The sequence below is a fragment of the Anabrus simplex genome, chromosome 1 (assembly GCF_040414725.1).
Source record: "Anabrus simplex isolate iqAnaSimp1 chromosome 1, ASM4041472v1, whole genome shotgun sequence".
NCBI lineage: Eukaryota > Metazoa > Arthropoda > Insecta > Orthoptera > Tettigoniidae > Anabrus > Anabrus simplex.
This window is the reverse complement of record NC_090265.1, coordinates 1299868615-1299888464: the sequence shown is the minus strand read 5'-3', so window position 1 is coordinate 1299888464 and position 19850 is coordinate 1299868615. Positions and strand designations below refer to the sequence as shown.

General features: G+C 36.5%; 1 protein-coding gene across 2 annotated transcripts in view; it reads right to left on the bottom strand.

The window, feature by feature from the left end:
• Window positions 1-19850, bottom strand: part of gro (groucho) — a 628688-nt gene that overhangs the window by 21921 nt on the left and 586917 nt on the right. For both annotated transcript variants that reach the window (XM_067137706.2, XM_067137707.2), the window contains exons 13-14: window positions 8855-8934; window positions 3744-3993 (exon numbers count right to left, since the gene is read on the bottom strand). In XM_067137706.2, the coding sequence (XP_066993807.2) occupies window positions 3744-3993; window positions 8855-8934 (330 nt within the window). The remainder of the gene's footprint in view (window positions 1-3743; window positions 3994-8854; window positions 8935-19850) is intronic.

Below are 19850 nucleotides of genomic sequence, written 5' to 3'. Positions count from 1 at the left end.
ACTAGCTCAGGAGGAGAATAGAAGCTTTTGAAATGTGGTGTCACAGAAGAATGTTGACGGTGAGAGGAGATCGATTTGGCTAAATTTGACAAGAAGAAGAGATAGAATGATAGGACACATCTTAAGACACCCAGGACTTGTTCAGTTGGTTTTTGAAGGAAGTGTAGGCGGTAAGAATGGTAGGGGTAGACCAAGGTATGAATATGACAAGCAGATTAGAGCAGATGTAGGATGTGATAGTTACGTGGAAATGTAAAAGTTAGCACAGGATAGGGTGGCATGGAAAGCTGCATCAAACCAGTCTATGGACTGATGACTCAAACAACAACATGAGTCCCTTTTATACTATTTATTTACCTTCCTTGGAAACAACCAGCTCCTTTTAATATTGTTATACCTAAGCAGGACATGAAAACAACAGCCACAGTCCCAAGAACGAGTAGAACACTAACATTCCCCTGTACTCTGCTCATCTTCCTATTGGAACAAAATTGTAATGCAATGTATTTGCAATGTAACTATACATTGCATTAAATTTTTTTACCACCACAACTAGAGGCAAACTGCATGGAATGTTGAATAACCAAATGTCAGATAACTGAGACTACTGCAAGTTGTAGTATTCCAGATGTCTTTACAGATGTGTGGTGAATATAATGTTTTGATTACAGCATGTTGGCACATATTGTGCATGTATAAACACACTAGTAGTTATCTGTAGCTTTGCTCGCGTGGATTTTGTAATCTGATAAAAGTAATCATTCCTCGGTACTGTACTAGGACATTATCTGAAAATCCCTAAAGTATAAAAACTCACCGAAAAACTGAGTCCTATTTACCCCAGAAACTCTTTGTAAAACATGTCTGTGGTATTGCCTCTTGGGGCTAATATAACAATGAGACATAGAACTGTACATGTGAGAAACAGTCTTCTCTCAAGTTGGGAAAAAAAAAAAAAAAGCATTTCTTTATTTTTAAAGGTAATTCCAAATAAATATTTCCATGTCTGTAACATCTTCAGTTTTAGAGATATAAGTAGAGGAGAGTCCTACAGTACCGGCCGGCTTGCAGTACCGGCTATTGCTGTTTCTCGTTTTACGTGCTATATGGCAGTAGCTTACAGGTGGCATTTGAAGGATGCTACATTCCCGCGTGTCATATTTTGGGGGTTTCATTTAGCGTTAAGTCTTGTGTGAGATGTGAGTGTTGTACATTGGCCGGCTTACGATCATGCGCGAAAAATTATTTTCAAGCCCCTGGTACTGTATTTCCAGGTAAGCTGTTGATTTTGTTTTTACTTATATATTATATACATTCCTTGAGGACGCTATAGCTGGTAAAAGTTTCACGACATCGTCTATTAAACAATATCCAGTTGGGGAAGTTCCTTCACGCGAGTGTCGTACAGTACCGGCCAACCATATGTCTTCCAGTACCGGCCAATAGGACTTTTAAAGAAATAAAATGATATCCACTTCTTATCACTTTCCATAGTGAAATGACAGAGAAAGGGGGTAAAATAAAATGAACGTGGATACGGGAAGGGATGAAGATAGCACTGAACTAAGCTATTTCTAACAAAATGACTGCAAGGCAAGCTGCTGAGGCTTTTTGTGCACCAAGAAGAACGTTAGGAGATTGTCTGAGAGCACTTAGAGTGGGTGTGGCTGTGAATCTAACTCCTCAGATGGGAAGAATTTAAAAAATCCATCTATTAAGATTTGTAAAATCAGTTGGTTACGTATGTGAAGGATCTAGAAAATTTTCATGTCCCTGGGCAGGAAAAAAATGTACAATTAGCATTCGCTTTGGCCGAGCATTCAAAAGTACCTCACCAATTCAACAAAGAAAACAAAACTGCCGGAAAGCAGTTTTATTATGATTATTATGTAAATACTAAGGAAATGGAAGAAGACACATCATGCATTATTTGTTGTGAGTCATTTGATCAAGAATGAGTGCAGTGTACCAAATGCAAAGACTGGGCGCATGTTGGATGTGTAGACCACGGGAATATTTTGTATTTTATTTATAATTATTGCAAAAAATAAACCAAACTTGAATTTAGTGGATATCAATTCCAATAATTATGTGTTGTCGAGTTCTTTCTGTGTTTGTTTAATATTAGTAATGTATTAGACATATATATCTTAGAAAATAGTAACTGGCTGGTACTGGAAGAAGATTTTTGTAGTCCTTGGAAATTAAGCTTTGTTGTATTTTTAAATACTATTAACTTTTGGTAAGATTTTATGGAAATCACACCCTTACATTGAAAAAGCATTTAGTAAAGTACAAGATTATTGTATGAAAATCTCATACCGTAGAGCATTTTATTTTTTATAAGGGAAAAAGTTAAGGTGGCCGGTACTGTAGGACTCTCCCCTAACCCTATAAAAAGAATTCTACCACTTTATCAGCCCTTCCCCCACTCCCACCCCACTTAAGTGGATTTTCCGAAAACGAAAGAAATACATGTTTCTTTATTTTTAAAGGAGATTCCAAATACCAATTTTCACGTCTGTAACATCTTCAGTTTCTGAGATATAAGCATCCTCATAAAAAATGATTCAACTCCCTTTTCACTTCTGTTCACTCCTGTAAAGTGCCTTTTCCAAAAAAAAGTGTGTTCCTGTATTTTTAAAGGACTTTCCAAATACCAAGTTTCATGTCTGTAACATGTTGAGTTTTTGACATATACTGTAGGCATACAGGTGCTCATTTAAAAAAATCTACCTGCTTTTCAATTCTTTTCAGTCCCTTAAGTGGATTTTCCAAAAATTTAAAATACATGATTTTCTTTTATTTTTAAAGGAGATTCAAAATTCTAACTTTCACGTCTGTAACATTTTCAGTTTTTGAGATATAAGTATCCTCTTAAACAGAATTCAACTCCTCCTTTACTTATTTTTACACCCCCCACCAATCCTCTTACATCGATTTTCCAGAAACAAAACGTGTTTTTTATTTTTAAAGGACATTCCCAATACCAATTTTCACGCCTGTAACATTTTTAGTTTTTGAGATATCAGTACCGTAATAAAAATAATTCAGTCCTTTTTTTTCACCCCCACCCCTCCAGTGGTTTTTCTGAAAAAAAAAAAATACATGTTTCTTTATTTTTGATTAAAATACCAAGTTTTACTTCAGTAACATGTTAAAATTTTGAGATATACTGTAGATATGCTTATTTTAAAAATTCATCCCTCTTTTCTAGCTCCCCTTAGGTGGATTTTCCGAAAACAAATTATCTATGTTTCTTTACTTTTACAGGAGATTCCAAATACCAATTTTTATGTCTGTAACACGTTACGTTTCTGAGTTATACTGTATAGTCTTTCTAAAAATTCACCCCTTCTGTCACTCCTGTTCACCCCCACTTGAGTAGATTTTCTGAAAACAAAAAAATATGTGTTTCTTTCTCTTTAAAGAAGATTCCAAATACCAATTTTTTCAAGTGTTTTTGAGATATAGATATACTCATTTAAACAATTCACTCCCCCTTTTCAGCCTCTTAGAGATAGAATATACAAAAATCCTCCCTTAGTGAGCACCTACACTCTAATATAAATGTATCCCCAAAATTTCATTTCTTTATGTCCCGTAGTTTTGGCTCAGCAATGGTCGGTCGGTCGTTCAGTACATGTCATTTTATATATATAGATTATTCAGTATCGCAATAGTACTACAGTATGACACTGTTTATTTTATAAAGTTATTGATTTAAGAAGAGCAGAACTCACCAAACAGTCTAGCTGAGAAACAGGATTCTTAGAACCAGGCTGGCTGATATCCCATACTTTCACACAGCCCTTGCCACCCGTGTACACATACTTTGTAGGATTGCTTATTGTGACAGCACAAACAACTTCCCCATGACTGAGAGTGTTTATCTGCCGTGCATGTCGTGGAATTCCAGGACCAATCAGAGCATCGGTTGGAAATGGAACAGGTTGTAACTGGCCTTCTCCATTCATATGGAATGAGTATGCTCTGAAATATAAAAACACAACACAGAAATCAATTTACATGTAAAAATTAAAAAAATCACTTTATGGCTGTCATATTCCAACAGCTAAACACTACTACTATCTTTGTAGAAAAATTGACAATCATTTAATTTTATTAACGTCAAATTGATCACAATTTAAAACCACATTAACAACATGAAACTGTGTTTAAAAAATATACTGTCTCTAAGTTCATAATTACCAAGCTCGATAGCTGCACAGAGATGAGTTATTTGTAAGGTTCAACCTATTCAATACTAATTACGTGTTGTATAGATGTTATTCACAACATTTATTCAACATGGGACCGGTTCGACATTAATTAATTTGATCTACTGTAAAGAGCTGGACTATACAAATCACTCAACTATTATGAGCTCTGTGAATGATGGATTAAAAGCTCTGTGGCCAACTGAGTGCAAGAGGAAAAGGTATTAGTGATGTATTCTCAATTGCCTACATCAGCAGCAACTTCAGCTGGCTTCCACAAAGCATCAAACATCTAGAAAAATCAGGACTGCCACTGCAGGATACTATTACTGCCTTAGAGGATGCTATTGAAAAAAAGAGTGCTGTGCATGGGGAAACTGGTGCAAGTGTATTGAGTAAATTGCAAAAAGTATTGAAGAGAAATCCTAGTTTTCAACATTTCACATTGTATGCCAAATTCTAAATGGAGATGACATTGATTCACCTGAGGACATTTCTCCAGCAAAAATTCCTCCCCTAAAATTTGCCCCAGTTAGATCATGTGATGTTAAAAGACCGTTATCTGCATACAAGACCATCCTGAGTGACAAACGTCTTTCACTATTTGCTTTATGTCGCACTGACACATATAGGTCATTTGTCAATGATGGGATAGGAAAGGCCTATGAATGAGAAGGAAGCAGCTGTGGCCTTAATTAAGGTACAGTCCTAGCATTTGCCTGGTGTAAAAAAAAAAACACCTAATTTTCCACTGTGCTACAAAATTTAATATAAAACATGTTTTATATGTTTTAACTGAAAAACATGGTACTTTTACATTGAGTATGTGATATTACATATTTTACTACATATATTGGTTCTTCTTGTTACATATTCATGTACATATTTTGCCACTTGATACCACAAAATTCCCAGCTCTAGTTACCACTTTCAAAGATTTTTACACCTTTCGAAACTAGTTTGTTAGCACTTTTTGTTTTTGAAAGGGATGCACAAGAACTGCCTTCCCAAGCAGGAGATTCAAAGAAATATATATAGCTTGTTTAGCAAAGATTTTCCCTGGTTTCCCATTTTCACACCAGGCAAATGCTGGGGCTGTACCTTAATTAAGGCCACGGCCGCTTCCTTCCCACGTCTAGGCCTTTCCTATCCAATTGTAGCCAGAAGAACTATCTGTGTCGGTGCAATGTAAAGCAAATTCTAAAAAATAGCAAAGATTATTTCTGATACTATAACTTACTATGCACTTTAAACCAAATCACCATTGCCTTATCTAAATCTTCACACATAAATTTCTTCATTCTTCTTAAAACCACTTGCTAAATGTGCATATTTCCAGAATTTAGTTAACAACATAAATTCTAATCGTGCATGGGACCAACTTAGAGCTCTGGGAATAGGAAAACATCAACAGAGACAGACAACTCCTGACATTCCACTTGACGAACTGAATGATTACTTTAGTAGAATAAATATTCAACCTACCCCAATTAACTGCACCGACTCACCGCCCTCCCCTCCAGCCAATCCACCATTCACATTTCACAGTGTCACAGAAAATCAGGTTAAAAAGGCTTTGTACTCGATTAAATCAAAGGCCACAGGTGTAGACGATATTCCTATTGCTTTTATACATAATATTATGGGTGCTGTCCTGCCTATACTGACGCACATACTGAACTTTTGTTTACTAAACGGAACTTGCCCAACTGTCTGGAAAACAGCCAATATTATACCGGTACCTAAAAGTTTAGACCCACAATCACCCTCTGACTATCGTCCGGTGTCCATACTCCCTGCGCTTTCTAAAGCCTTCGAACGTTTAGTATATGAGCAGGTTCTGGAGTACCTAAATAAAAATGCTCTTTTGGACCCTTTGCAGTCTGGATTTAAGAAGGGGCACAGTACTGTGACAGCACTTTTGAAGGTTACTGAAGACATTAGAAATGCTATGGACAAACGACTGCTTACTATACTTATGCTTCTTGACTTCAGTAGCGCCTTTGACACTATAGACATTCAGACTATGATAAAGAAAATGGAACTACTAAATTTTGACCTGGCTGTGCTTAAGTTTTTTAGTTCTTATTTGAGTAACCGTCAACAGCGTGTAACAGTAAACGACAAGGTCTCTAAATGGAAAATGAAACTGAGTGGTGCCCCACAGGGCAGTATTCTAGGGCCCTTACTTTTCTGTATTTATATCAATGACCTATCATCTGTGACAGGAAATAACACACACCACCTCTATGCTGACGATCTTCAGATTTATCGACACTGCAAGACTTCAGACTTAGATGAAACAATACAAGATATTAACAATGACCTCTGACGACTCAGTATATATGCACAACGAAATTATCTTATACTAAACTCCACAAAATCTCAGGCAATCATAATTGGAACACGAAAATTACTGAACTGCTCAAACAATATTACAATCCCGCCTATCCTACTGAATGGTAACATTATTCCCTACAATAAAACAGTTAAAAATCTCTGCGTAATTATGAATGAAACACTTGATTGGTCTGATCACACGAAAATCATCTGTAAAAAGATTTTTGGAGCGCTTCACCCTCTTAAACGGCAAAGGGATGTATTTCCATTTGAGCTTAAGGCCAAACTAATACAGACACTGGTTCTCCCTATTCTTGATTATTGTGACGACGTTCTAGTTGATATGACAAGAGAAGAAACACTTAAACTTCAACAAGCACTGAATTCCTGCCTGCGATTTATTTATAATATCGGGTACGATGTTCATATTACCCCATACTATAAGGCTCTCTCATGGCTGAAGCCTGATAAACGTCGGCAGCTACACATTTTAACGATGGTGTTTAGAGTACTAGCGGAAAGTCAGCCACTGTATATTTCTTCTAAATTCACCTTTTTATCATCATTTCACAACTTAAATACACGTTCCAGATCCACTCTTTCTATTCCAGTGCATCGCACAAATAAAATTAATAGATTGTTTGTAGTGACCGGCACCAGATTATGGAATTCCCTGCCAGTTCAGGTCAGAGAAACTAGCTTTTTACAAAGGTTTAAGGTCACCTGCCGAGACTACCTGCTGAGGACAGCTAACTGAATGGCTGAAGTATGAATGTGTGCGCGCCTAAGGATTAGTCATTATTAAGAGTTCTTACTATTAGTTTTATTATTAACTTAGTAATGTATTTAAATTTGTTCTCAATTCTATTAATTTTTTTGTTTGGTTTTAACTATTTTAACTATCTCATAATTTTATTTTTGATTTTGATTAGTATGTGGTTAAGTGGAAGAGAGGGCCTCGAGCCCTAACTTCGCCAATGAAAATAAATAAATAAATAAATAAATAAATAAATAAATAAATAAATAAATAAATAAATAAATAAATAAATAAATAAATAAATAAATAAATAAATAAATAAATAAATAAATAAATAAATAAATAAATAAATAAATAAATAAATAAATAAATAAATAAACAAACAAATAAATAAATAAATAAATAAATAAATAAATAAATAAATAAATAAATAAATAAAGTAATCAATAAAGTGCTACCAAGAACCAGTACTGGCAGCAACAGTCAACACTCTACCAGACTGGAATAAGCCATCCGAGGGGACCCCAAATAATGCCTCACAACCATTGTCAGTATAGACAACACTTAATAGGATAAGAACGGGTATGCCAAGAACTATGGCTACCCTAAAAATAATGGGGCATTACACAAAATGATGCCTGTTACCATGGTGCATTTCAAGATTTAGAGGATCCGTGTCATTGCTCATTTGCCCTCAACACAAAGATTTTTACGCAATAGTGACAAGGCTATAGTTGCTGCTACATACTAGAGAGACTTCAACATCTGAGAAGAATTGGGTATGATGATGATGATCACCACCACCTCTAGAAATGCTTGGACTCGAGTTTACTCCTAATTCTGACATTTTCACAAACAATAACTCACACTATGTAGATTATTGCCAGCCCCGCGGTGTAGGGGTAGCATGTCTGCCTCTTGCCCAGACGCCCCGGGTTCGATTCCCGGCCAGGTCAGGGATTTTTACCTGGATCTGAGGACTGGTTCGAGGTCCACTCAGCCTACGTGATTACAATTGAGGAGCAATCTGATGGTGAGATGGCGGCCCCGGTCTAGGAAGCCAAGAATAAAGGCCGAGAAGATTTGTTGTGCTAACCACACGACATCTCATAATCTGCAGCCTTCCTGCTAAGCAGCGGTCACTTGGTAGGCCATGGCCTTTTAGGGCTGTTGCGCCATGGGGGGGGGGGGGGGGGGATGTAGATTATCAAGTTCTACAAAAGACTAGGTATGCGGGTATAAGGCAAATGAAACACGCAGCACTATGTCGCGTCACTTATGGTGAAAAGCGGAGTTTACGGAGTATAAGCTCAGTTCTTAAGTATAAAAAACATCATGAGGGGAAAATATTTCATATTTTACCCAGAAAGCAGTTAATCTGCACCCAGATAATCGAGAGTTGACTGTACTGATACCATTTCTAAAAGCGTACCGTGATCTGTTCCCTCCAGCAGCAACTAAACATAATGCTCATAATTATAAATGAAAGCACATATGTAATTCTTATTTAGATACTTTCAAAAAGGAGGATACTCACGGTTTTCCACCAGGAATTCCACCAAGCCCATTAGAACCAAGGCCAGGTGTGCGAACATGAGGATGTGGTTCATAACCAAGCTAAAATGGAATAAAGAAAGATTTAATAGCACAATCACTCAAAAAAGTACATTTTTATAAGAAAAATAACAACACTTTCTGTGAAGATGAACTAGCCTACTTTAAAAGTAATATATAGCATATGTGTAAAGAATACAATGAAGGCAGTATCTTTAGGATCATTTCAATATCCTTATAGCTCACTCTGGACCAGTGGTAGAGTGTCAGCCTCGGGATAACAAGATAATGGGTTTAAACTTGGTAGAGGTAGTAGGATTTTTGAAGAGTGGAAAAAAGTCCCATTCGACACTCCATGTTGTATGATGTCAGCATGCAAAAGAAATCTAGTAACACATATGGCGTTTACCCGAAAAAAATTAACTAAAACTCAGCCTTAGATGCCCTCGGTTTACTCTGCCATCTAGTACGACTAGAGTAAAATTGACAAGCAACAGCCAGATTGTGTCAAATTAACACGCTTGCACCCAGATGCTAAGGCCGTACGATTATTATTATTATTATTATTATTATTATTATTATTATTATTATCATTATTATTATTATTATTACCCATAAGTATAAGTGGAGTAGTGAATATGAAACAACAGAAATCAAATGCCATATACAGTAACCATCCAACAAATGAAATTGAAAGAGGAAATAAGGAGATAAAAGTAGCTTCTGAATATATCGCATTTTAATGTGCCGTTTTTATAAGCCTTTTATTTAAGGAAGAAAAAAATTAGATTCAATATAAGGAACAAGGGGATCTGGATGGTATTGCACTAATACCAATTAATACCAATTAATGCAGTTACAAACTTAAAAAGACGTAGAGGTAAGCTGGAATTGGTAACTGTACCACTTTGTGAAACATATGAAATGTAAAAAGGCTGGTATAAAAAATTCTTCAGTAAACATGAACATATGGCTATAGGTGAGCTGCTAATCTCATGGGAGCATATTCTTTTTAGACTTAATCGTCTTCAGTTTAATGTTTATAATGGAAGTACTTCTCTTTTCTTTTTCTTTTTTTGCTATTTGTTATACAGTACATCACACTGTCAAAGATGGTGGGACAGAACAGACTAGGACTGTGAAGGAAGCAACTGTGGCCTTAATTAAGGTACAGCCCCAGCATCTGCCTTGTGTGAAAATAGGAAACCATCATCAGGGCTGCCAACAAAAGGGTTCAAACCAACTATCTCTCAAATGCAACTTGCTCAGTGGAAGTACCTCTCTTGGTATCTGACCAGGCTTCTGGGTGTTAGAATATGTTCAATATCAGTCTCTGTTTACAATTAATTATATGAATGTGAAAGAAGAAGAAATTATCTTCTATTATATTCAGTCAATATAGTATGGTTGTTGCCAAAATTGCAGCTAGAAATACAGTAGGACAAAATTAAATGTATAATTACAGAGTTAGGGAGTTAGGAAGTTGTCTGTACAAGGGTCCCGGGTTTGATTCCCGGCAGGGTCGGAATTTTTACCATAATTGGTTAATTCCCCTGGCTTGGGAACTGGGTGTATGTGTCGTCTTCATCATCATTTCATCCTCATCATGACACGCAGGTCGTCTACAGGTGTCAAATCAAAAGACCTGCACCTGACGAACTGAAGTCCTTGGACACATCCCGGCACTAAAATCCATATGCCATTTCATTTCAATGTTCTCAGATTATATCAAATTTACCTTTGGGTAAATGTCTACATAGGATATATAATTCTCTTAATGAACACTGTATACCATTTTCTTAAGTTAAGATAGTATGGTGCCAAAATCCAACACTATACTAATTTTCAACATTTATGATTTTTGCTTTAATTAATTTAATTTAATTTAAAGACTGAAAGCCATTTCCACAGTTCAGTGCAGAACAGTAAGGTTTAGTACCAGGAAAAGGAACCAGAGAATATATATATATTTTTGTTTACATGTTGCTTTACACTGCACCGACATCGATAGGTCTTATGGCGAATGATGGGGCAGGAAAGGGCTAGGAATGGGAAGGAAACAGCCATGGTCTTAATTAAAGTACAGCTCCAGCATTTCCCTGGTGTGAAAATGGAGAAACCATGGCACTTCAGGGCTGCCAAAAGTGGGGTTTCAACCCACTATCTCCCAAATACTGGCCCCACTTAAACAACTGCAGCTACCTAACTCGGTAAATTGTAATTGTTAATGTAATTGTATTTGTTAACTAGTAATTGCAATCCTAGAGCATGTATCCATAATTCCACGTAAATCTGTATATATGAAATGGGCAGGGTCCACGTGTGCAAATGTATTATTTATATGGTGTCCGACGCATTAGCTGAACGGTCAGTGTACTGGCCTTTGGTGGGTTCGATTCCCGGCTGGGTCGGGGATTTTAACCTTAATTGGTTGATTCCAATGGCACGGGGACTGGGTATATGTATTGTCTTCATCATCATTTCATCCTCATCACGACACGCAGGTCGCCTAGGGGAGTCAAATAGAAAGACCTGCACCTGGCGAGCCGAACCCGTCCTGGGATATCCCGGCATTAAAAGCCATACGACATTTCATTTCATTTATATGGTTACTGTGACTTTTATCCACTGGAGGTATTATTAAGACTAAGTAAGTGTCATTTAGTGTTTGTGGTGTTCTTCCGTTTTATGATGACAGGAAATTAGAAGGGTATACTGCAACCCAAACTCCTATGCAGATACCACCAATCCTAGAACAGATTTTGGGGTACTATACACATTATTGCCATAGGCCATGTCAAGGCAAGATGGCAGCATGTGCAGAAGTGACACTAAGTGTTATGCACAGCATTATTATATTTATGGTGGTAACGAGTGCAGTGCATTAGTCGAGCTGAGTGGCTCAGACGGTTGAGGTGCTGGCCTTCTGACCCCAACTTGGCAGGTTCAATCATGGCTCAGTTCAGCGGTATTTGGAGGTGCTCAAATATGTCAGTCATGTATCTGTAGATTTACTGGCATGTAAAAGAATTCCTGTGGGACTAAATTCCAGCACCTTGGCATCTCTGAAAACCGCAAAAGTAGTCAGTGGGACGTAAAGCGAATACTTGTAACATTATTATTGCAGTGCATTACTCCAGAAATGCTACAATCGCTCCAAATAACCTCCTGGAGACATGGAATACATAATTCTATTAGAAAAACCATTGGTGAGTGAAAAATGTACTCTTAACTGTTTATCTTGGTGTGCTGCTGAAAGTCTGGGGCTGGCAGCCATAGGTCGGCCACAGTGAAAAGATGGGAGCGGTGTAGTCCAGCTGCCAGTAGCTGATAGGTAACTACTAGGAGGAAGCAGTTATTTTTCCATTGTAATAACAGCATTTTAAATGGCCAAAGAACATGTGCAAAAGTTTCAATGTCTGGCTTCAGAAAAGTAAAGAACAGTTCCTGGACATGATTGTGATGGCAGTGCGAAATGCTGTCATTATTGCTGGCATGGTTGAAGTTATTTTTGGTCAAATGCAATGTGTTGTGTACAAAGGAGCCAAATCAGACCAAACCACAATTACTTCTGGAGTAATTCAGGGTAGTGTGATAGGGTCTCTCCTGTACACAATGTATGCTCTCGACTTAACGGATTGTGTAAATTTGCTCAACAAATGAAGTCAAAGAGACCTTAAGAAAACAAGACCGCATGCAGCGACTGGGCTGAAGTGAGTGCCATCAAGAATTCTGAAGAAATGTGCAGTCATCTTAAGCACCGAATACTGGGACTGTGCCTGCAGAATGGAAAGAAGGTAACATAGTTCTGGTTTTCAAAGACAGAGAAAAATTAAACATAGATGATTACCACCCAGTTTCAATTACATCAGGGTTCTGTAAATGTATGGAATCTAGTTGTTAAATATATGTTGGATTTTCTCAAAGAGAGACACCTGTTAAATTCAAATCAGCATGGCCTCCTTCCTGAAAAATCCTACACAATACTTTTAACAAAAGTCATTGATGACTGACAGTTTTCTTTAGAGCAGATGGATGACTCACAAATAAACTGTGTAACCCTGGACTGGAGCAAGCCTTTTGACCAGGTGGCATATCAAAGACTTCTATTCAAACTTAAGTTTTAGGGAGGAAGGGGGTCTGAGATTGCTCTGGGTAAACTGTCAGAGTGTAGTAAATAAACAATTAAAATTCGGTACATTGATGGAATCTTATGTGGTGATAGGAGTGGAATCGTGGTTGAGAGAAGGGGTGGGTAATAGATAAGTATTTCCAGAAGGGTATACAGTCTATTGTAGAGACCGAGGAGATAAAAAGGAAAGGGAGGTGTTTATTCTGGTGAAGGAAACTTATTGTTCACATGAATGGTTTACCGATGAAAGGGATGAAATATTAGGGATAAAATTAGTTTGTCATAATATGAAGGAGGTGAGAATTATAGGAATATATAGGCCTGGAAGAGAGGAAAGAGACATGGAAATATTTGAGAAAATAATAGATTATACTCATAAAAACAATAATAATGATATGGTAATAATTGGGGGAGATCTAAACTTGCCTGAAGTTGAATGGAATGGAGCTGCAAGTGAAGCCCATGAATAGAAACTGGCAAATAAGTTAATTTGGGAGGGAGGATTTACACAAGTAGTACAAGAACCGACTCGTCTCAATAACTTGCTAGATGTATTCTTGGTTAAACCATGGGAAATTGTTGACAAAACTGAGGTAACTGAAGGAATAGGTGACCATAAGGCTGTAATAATGGATGTAGGACTCGTACCAAAAAGGCTTAATAAGAGGGTTACACAAGACAAAAAACTGTACAGAAAAACTAAAGTTGATGAATTTGGGACTTACCTTAAATCACAATTCGGTTGTTGGATAAGTGAAGGGAGTAATGTGGATACACTTTGGGCTAAAATTAAAGGAATCATTTGGGAAGGAGAGAAAAGATTTGTACCTGTTAAGAAGGGTAAAATGACCTCATACCCTGTTTATTATACAAGGGAAATAAGAAAATTAAAAAGAAAATGTAAAATAGTAAACAGGAAAATCAAGAGGGTGGGGAGAATAGAGAAACTAGAAAACAGCTAATGAGGGAACTGAATAGAGTGAAAAAGGAAGCAAAAGAGAAATATATGAATGGCATACTTCATTCAAGAGGGTAATGACCACAAAGGGAAGTTGAAAAAGCTGTATTCATATATTAGGAATCAAAAAGGAAAAGGAATCCAAATTCCTACAATGGTGGGAGAAAGGGGGAACACTATGTAACAGATACTGAGAAAGCAAATCTATTTAGTAGGGAATTCAGAGATTCAGTAGAAGATTGTCAGGCGTTGGAAACCGTAAGAGAAGATAGAGAGGGAGACACACATAGGGAAACAAGAAGCTTCTCATTCACAAATGAAGATATTTTCAGAGAAATCCAACTGCTTCAAGAAGGAAAAGCAGCAGGAAGTGATCAAATTACTGGGGAGGTATTAAAGACAATGGGGTGGTACATAGTGCCTTATTTAAAATTTCTCTTTGACTATGTCATAAATAACAGTGTAATACCAAAAGAATGGAAGGAATCTATAATAATACCAATTTATAAAGGAAAGGGTGATAAAAGGAAACCAGAGAACTACAGATCAATCAGCCTGACCAGTATAGTTTGTAAAATACTGGAGAGTTTAATAGCAAAGTACATCAGAGGAATATGCGATGATAAAAATTGGTTCATGAGGAGCCAGTATGGATTTAGAAAGAAATTTTCTTGTGAGGCACAACTGGTGGGATTTCAGCAGGACATATCAGATCAGTTGGATTCAGGAGGTCAGTTAGATTGCATAGCCATAGATCTTTCCAAAGCCTTTGACAGAGTGGAACATAATATTATTAAAGAAATTGGAGGGAATAGGATTGGAAGTAAGGGTTATATGTTGGATAAGAACATTTCTAAATTCAAGGGTTCAGAAAGTCAAAGTAGGAAATAATATATCACAGGAAGAGAAAGTTTGGAAGGGAATTGCACAGGGTAATATAAAGGTCCGTTACTATTCTTAATATACACAAATGATTTAGGGAACAATATAACATCAAAAATAAGATTGTATGCAGATGATATTATTGTTTATAGGGAAATAAATAACATTGAGGATTGTTCAGAATTGCAAAGGGACCTTGAGAGTATCCAACAGTGGGTTGAAGAAAATAATATGAAGGTTAATGGAGGCAAATCAACAGTTGCAACATTTACAAACAGGAGCTTTAAAACTGAATTTGAATATACTTTGGATGAGGTAGTTATCCCAAAAGATGGCAAGTGCAAATACTTAGGTGTGAGATTTGAAAGTAATTTGCACTGGAAGTGTCATGTTGATGACATTCTTGGGAAAGCATACAGATCGTTACATGTCATAATGTGGCTACTTAAAGGATGCAACAAAGAATTAAAAGAAAAAAATTACTTAAGTATGGTTCATCCATTATTGGAATATGCAAACTGTGTTTGGGATCCTCGCCAAGAATACCTAATAAAAGAAATAGATAGTTTGCGGAGGAAAGCGGCAAGATTTGAAACAGGGGAATTCAGGAGAAAAAGTAGTGTATCAGAAATGTTAGAGGAACTTGGGTGGGAAACTTCACGTAAGAGAAGGGAGAAAACTAGACTTATACGATTATATAGAGCCTATACAGGAGAAGAAGCATGGGGAGAAATCCGTAAGAGGCTTCAGTTGAAAAATAATTATATCGGCAGAACTGACCACAAGTATAAAATTAGAAGGGATTTTAGCAGAGGCGATTGGGGTAAATTTTCATTCATTGGGAAGGGCGTGAAGGAGTGGAACAGTTTACCGGGGGTAGTGTTTGATCCTTTTCCAAAATCTGTACAGATATTCAAGAAGAGAATAAACAGCAACAGAGAAAATCCTAAATAAAATGTTAGAGGGCATTCGACCAGTGCAGCTTATTGTAAATAAAAAATGTGTGTGAATAAATTAATTCAATCCCCTGGTCTATGGAGTTTGGACAGCCGAAGTAGGGGACTGCCTCTAGGGGTGAAGTACAGTGGGGACTTCGAGGGCCCTGGGACTGCTACGGTAGCTGTGAAGGCCCTTCAGGAACTCCAAAAAGTGGTGGCAAAAGGGGCTCTGGCTAAGACGCAGCAGGTCGTTATGCTACTTAGGTTCCAAAATGGGTAAAAAAAAAATTGCAATGTAAATTTTCATCTTATACCAGTTGCATAGTATTATTTGAACTAATTCCACATACTGCATATGAGTTGACTATGTTTGTAAGTATAGGAGATATTATGAGTAGAATTTTGTAAACAACATAAATTTATTAATATTGTATATTATTGTATTCTAGAAAAATGTTCTTCTCTTGTTAATTTAAAATTTAGTGCTTGACAATAATGTATTTTAGTGCACCATTTGCCACCGAGGTAGACACCTCATTTGCAAATAAAGAGATTTAGAATTTAATTTAATTTAATTTAATTTAATTTAATTTAATTTAATTTAATTTAATTTGATTTGATTTGATTTGATTGATTTGAACATTCAGGGTAAATTGCTGGCATGGTAGAAGTGGTGTGTAAGGCATACAGAGCACTATGTTTTGTCCATAGATGTCTCTCATGAGGAAGAAGTAAAGCCCTGAGGCATACATTTCGCTGGTGCAGCCCATACTACTCTATGGTCTTACTTCCTGACACCCAATAGCGATGGTAAATATGAGAAAACAAGAAAGTGTCCAGCGCCAAGCAGAACATATAATAAACAAACACATCCCTTTTAACGCAGCCTGGTCATTGCCACCAGTGAAATCAATGTGTAAGCAAATAGATGCAGCCTTCCTTAGGAAGAGTAGTTACGAACAACTATGGCTCGGAAGAGAGTGTATACGGAGGTATGAGTGAGGGTATGAATGACTGGGACTTTTATTCTTAATATATACGGTATAAATTAAGATCAGGGGTATGAGTGAGGGTATGAATGACTGGGTCTTGTTACTCTTATTATGTATGGCATAAATTAAGATAACTATTATTCTAACAGTACAGTGTTGGGAGTGTAAATAAGTAAATTTAAAATTGTCCATATTTGGTAGAATTTATTTAAACATAAAAATAAAATAATAAAATCATCATCACTAGGAAAGGTGTGGGGCAGTGGGATACTGTGTAGGAGGGATACTGACTAGAGGGTGATTGGGGATTTAAATGAGACTATGGAATGGGTATGTTGGAAACTGGGAGTGAGATTTGTAGATCCTAATGGGAGGGTAGGAGATAGGGATCTACACTCAGATGGCCTTCGCTTTAACTGCAGTGGTACGTATAAGTTAGAAGATTGTTTAGAAGGGTTATAGGGAGGTACATTCAGGGAAACAAGGTGGACTAGGGAGCAATGATAGGGATACAGGGATCTAGAAGTCAGTAGGTATGACATAAAAATTTTAGTGTTGAAATATATATTAGTATTATAAAGAATTAAGTAATTTAATAGATATATACCAGATATTGTAACAGGAGTTGAATAATGGCTGAGAAATGATACAATGGATGCAGAAATTTCCTAACAGACAGCAGTGTTTATCATAAAGACAGGATAGGAATGGTAGGAGGGGGAGTATTCATTCTGGTGAAAGAGGAATTTGTAAGCTACGAAAAAGTTAAAAATGACAAACGTGAAATTCTAGGTGTAAGGAATAGTAGGAGCGGAAGTATTCATTATGGTGAAAGAAGACTTTGTAAGCTACAAAAAAGTTAAAGATGACAAACAAGAAATTCTAGGTGTATGGTTCATCTCTAAAGATAATAGGCAACTTTATGTTTTTGGAGTGTACAGACCTGGAAAGGGTGACGCAGATGCTGATTCAGAATTATCTGATAGGATAATCAGCTATGTGGGAATGATTTGTAAAGGAATGTGATTGAAGCGAGCGATCTCAATTTACCAAATGTGAACAACAGAAAGCATGACAAACAAATGGCAAGTAAGTTAATCTGGGAAGGACAGCTGAATCAGAAAACGATGGAACCAATTAGAGAGAAGAATATTCTAGATGTGGTGCTGGTGAAACCAGATGAGCTCTGTACAGAAACTGAAGTAATAGATGATACTAGTGATCATCAAGCTGTTTTTATCGTAGTTAAAAATAAATGTGACAGAAAATGAATGACGTAAAAGTAGGATTATTAGGCAGTATCATGTGGCTGATAAGACAGGCTTGAGGGAGTTAAAAAAAAAAAAATTATGACTGGTGGAAAATGGTAAATAAAAATGTAAACAGATTGTGGGATGGGTTCAAAGCAATTTTACAGAAATGAGAAAACAGGTATATACCTTTAAAGGTGCTAAGGAATGGTAATGACCTGCTGTATTATAACAGAGAAGAAGGAGGTGAAGGTTGGAAAGAAATATTTAGAAATGGTTGTGGAAGTAAGGAGAAATTGAAAGAAGTTACAAAGAAATTGAATCTAGCATAGAAGTCAGCTAAGGATAATATGATGGCAAGCATAATAATTGGCAGTCACACAAATTTTAGTGAAAAATGGAAGGGTTTGTATAGGTACTGGCAGATACAGGTCACAAGAAGGACATTCCAGGAATCACTAATGAACAAGGGGAGCGTGTATGTGAGGATCTACAGAAGGGAGAATTATTCAGTCAGCAGTATGTAAAAAGGGTTGGTCATAAGGATAATGTCCAGATAGAGGAAGTGACTAATACTAATGAAGTATTGAAATTTAACTACAATAAAAGAGACATTTCCTATAAGAAATAAAAGTTGAAAACTAGAAAAGCAGCTGAAATTGATAAGATTTCTGGTGATATACTAAAGACAATGGGTTAGGATATAGTACCATATCTGAAGTACTTGATTACTGTTTGCATGAAGGAGTTATACCAAATGAATGGAGATTTGCTATAATAGCCACTGTGTATAAAGGAAAGGGTGATAGAAATGAAGCTGAAAATTACAGGCCATCAGTTTGACATGTATTGCATATAAGCTTTGGGGAAGCATTCTTTCAGATTATATTAGACAGGTTTGTGAAATTAATAACTGGTTCAACAGAAGGCAGTTCGGGTTTAGGAAGGGTTATTCCACTGAAGCTCAACTTGGAGGATTCCAGCAATATATAGCAGATATCTTGAATTCAGGAGGTGAAATGGACCGCATAGCAATTGACCTACGTAAGGCATTAAAGATCATGGTAGACTACTGGCAAAAATGAGTGCAATTGGATTAGATAAAAGAGTGACTGAATGGATGGCTATATTTTTAGAAAATAGAACTCAGATAATTAGAGTAGGCGAAGCTTTATCTGACCCTGTAATATTTAAGAAGGGAATTCCTCAAGGCAGGATTATTGGACATATTTGCAAAATTAATCTATATATATAAAATAACTTGTCCTGACTGACTGACTGACTGACTGACTGATTCATCATCGCCGAGCCAAAACTACTGGACATAAAGAAATGAAATTTTGTGGATACATTCATATTAAGATGTAGGTGCTCGCTAAGAGAGGATTTTGGGATATTCCGGTGCTAAGGGGGTGAAAAGGGGGTTGAAATTTTAAAATGAGTGTATCTATATCTCAAAACTTTAAAAGTTTACAGATGTAAAAATTGGTATTTAGGATCATCTTTAAAAATAAGGAAACACGTATTTTTTTGTTTTCAGAAAATACCAATAGGAGGGGTGAAAAACGGTGAAAAAGGGGTTGATTGCCTTTAATCAGGATACCGGTACTTATATCTCAGAAACTGAAGATATTACAGACCTGAAAATTGGTACACTTGATCTCTTTTAAAAATAAAGACACACGTGTTTTTTTGTTTTTGCAAAATCCAATTAATGGGAGGGGTAAAAGGGGGGTGAATTATTAAAATGAGTGTATCAATATCTCAAAACTTTGAAAGTTTACAGATGTAAACATTGGTATTTAGAATTTTCATTATAAATAAAGA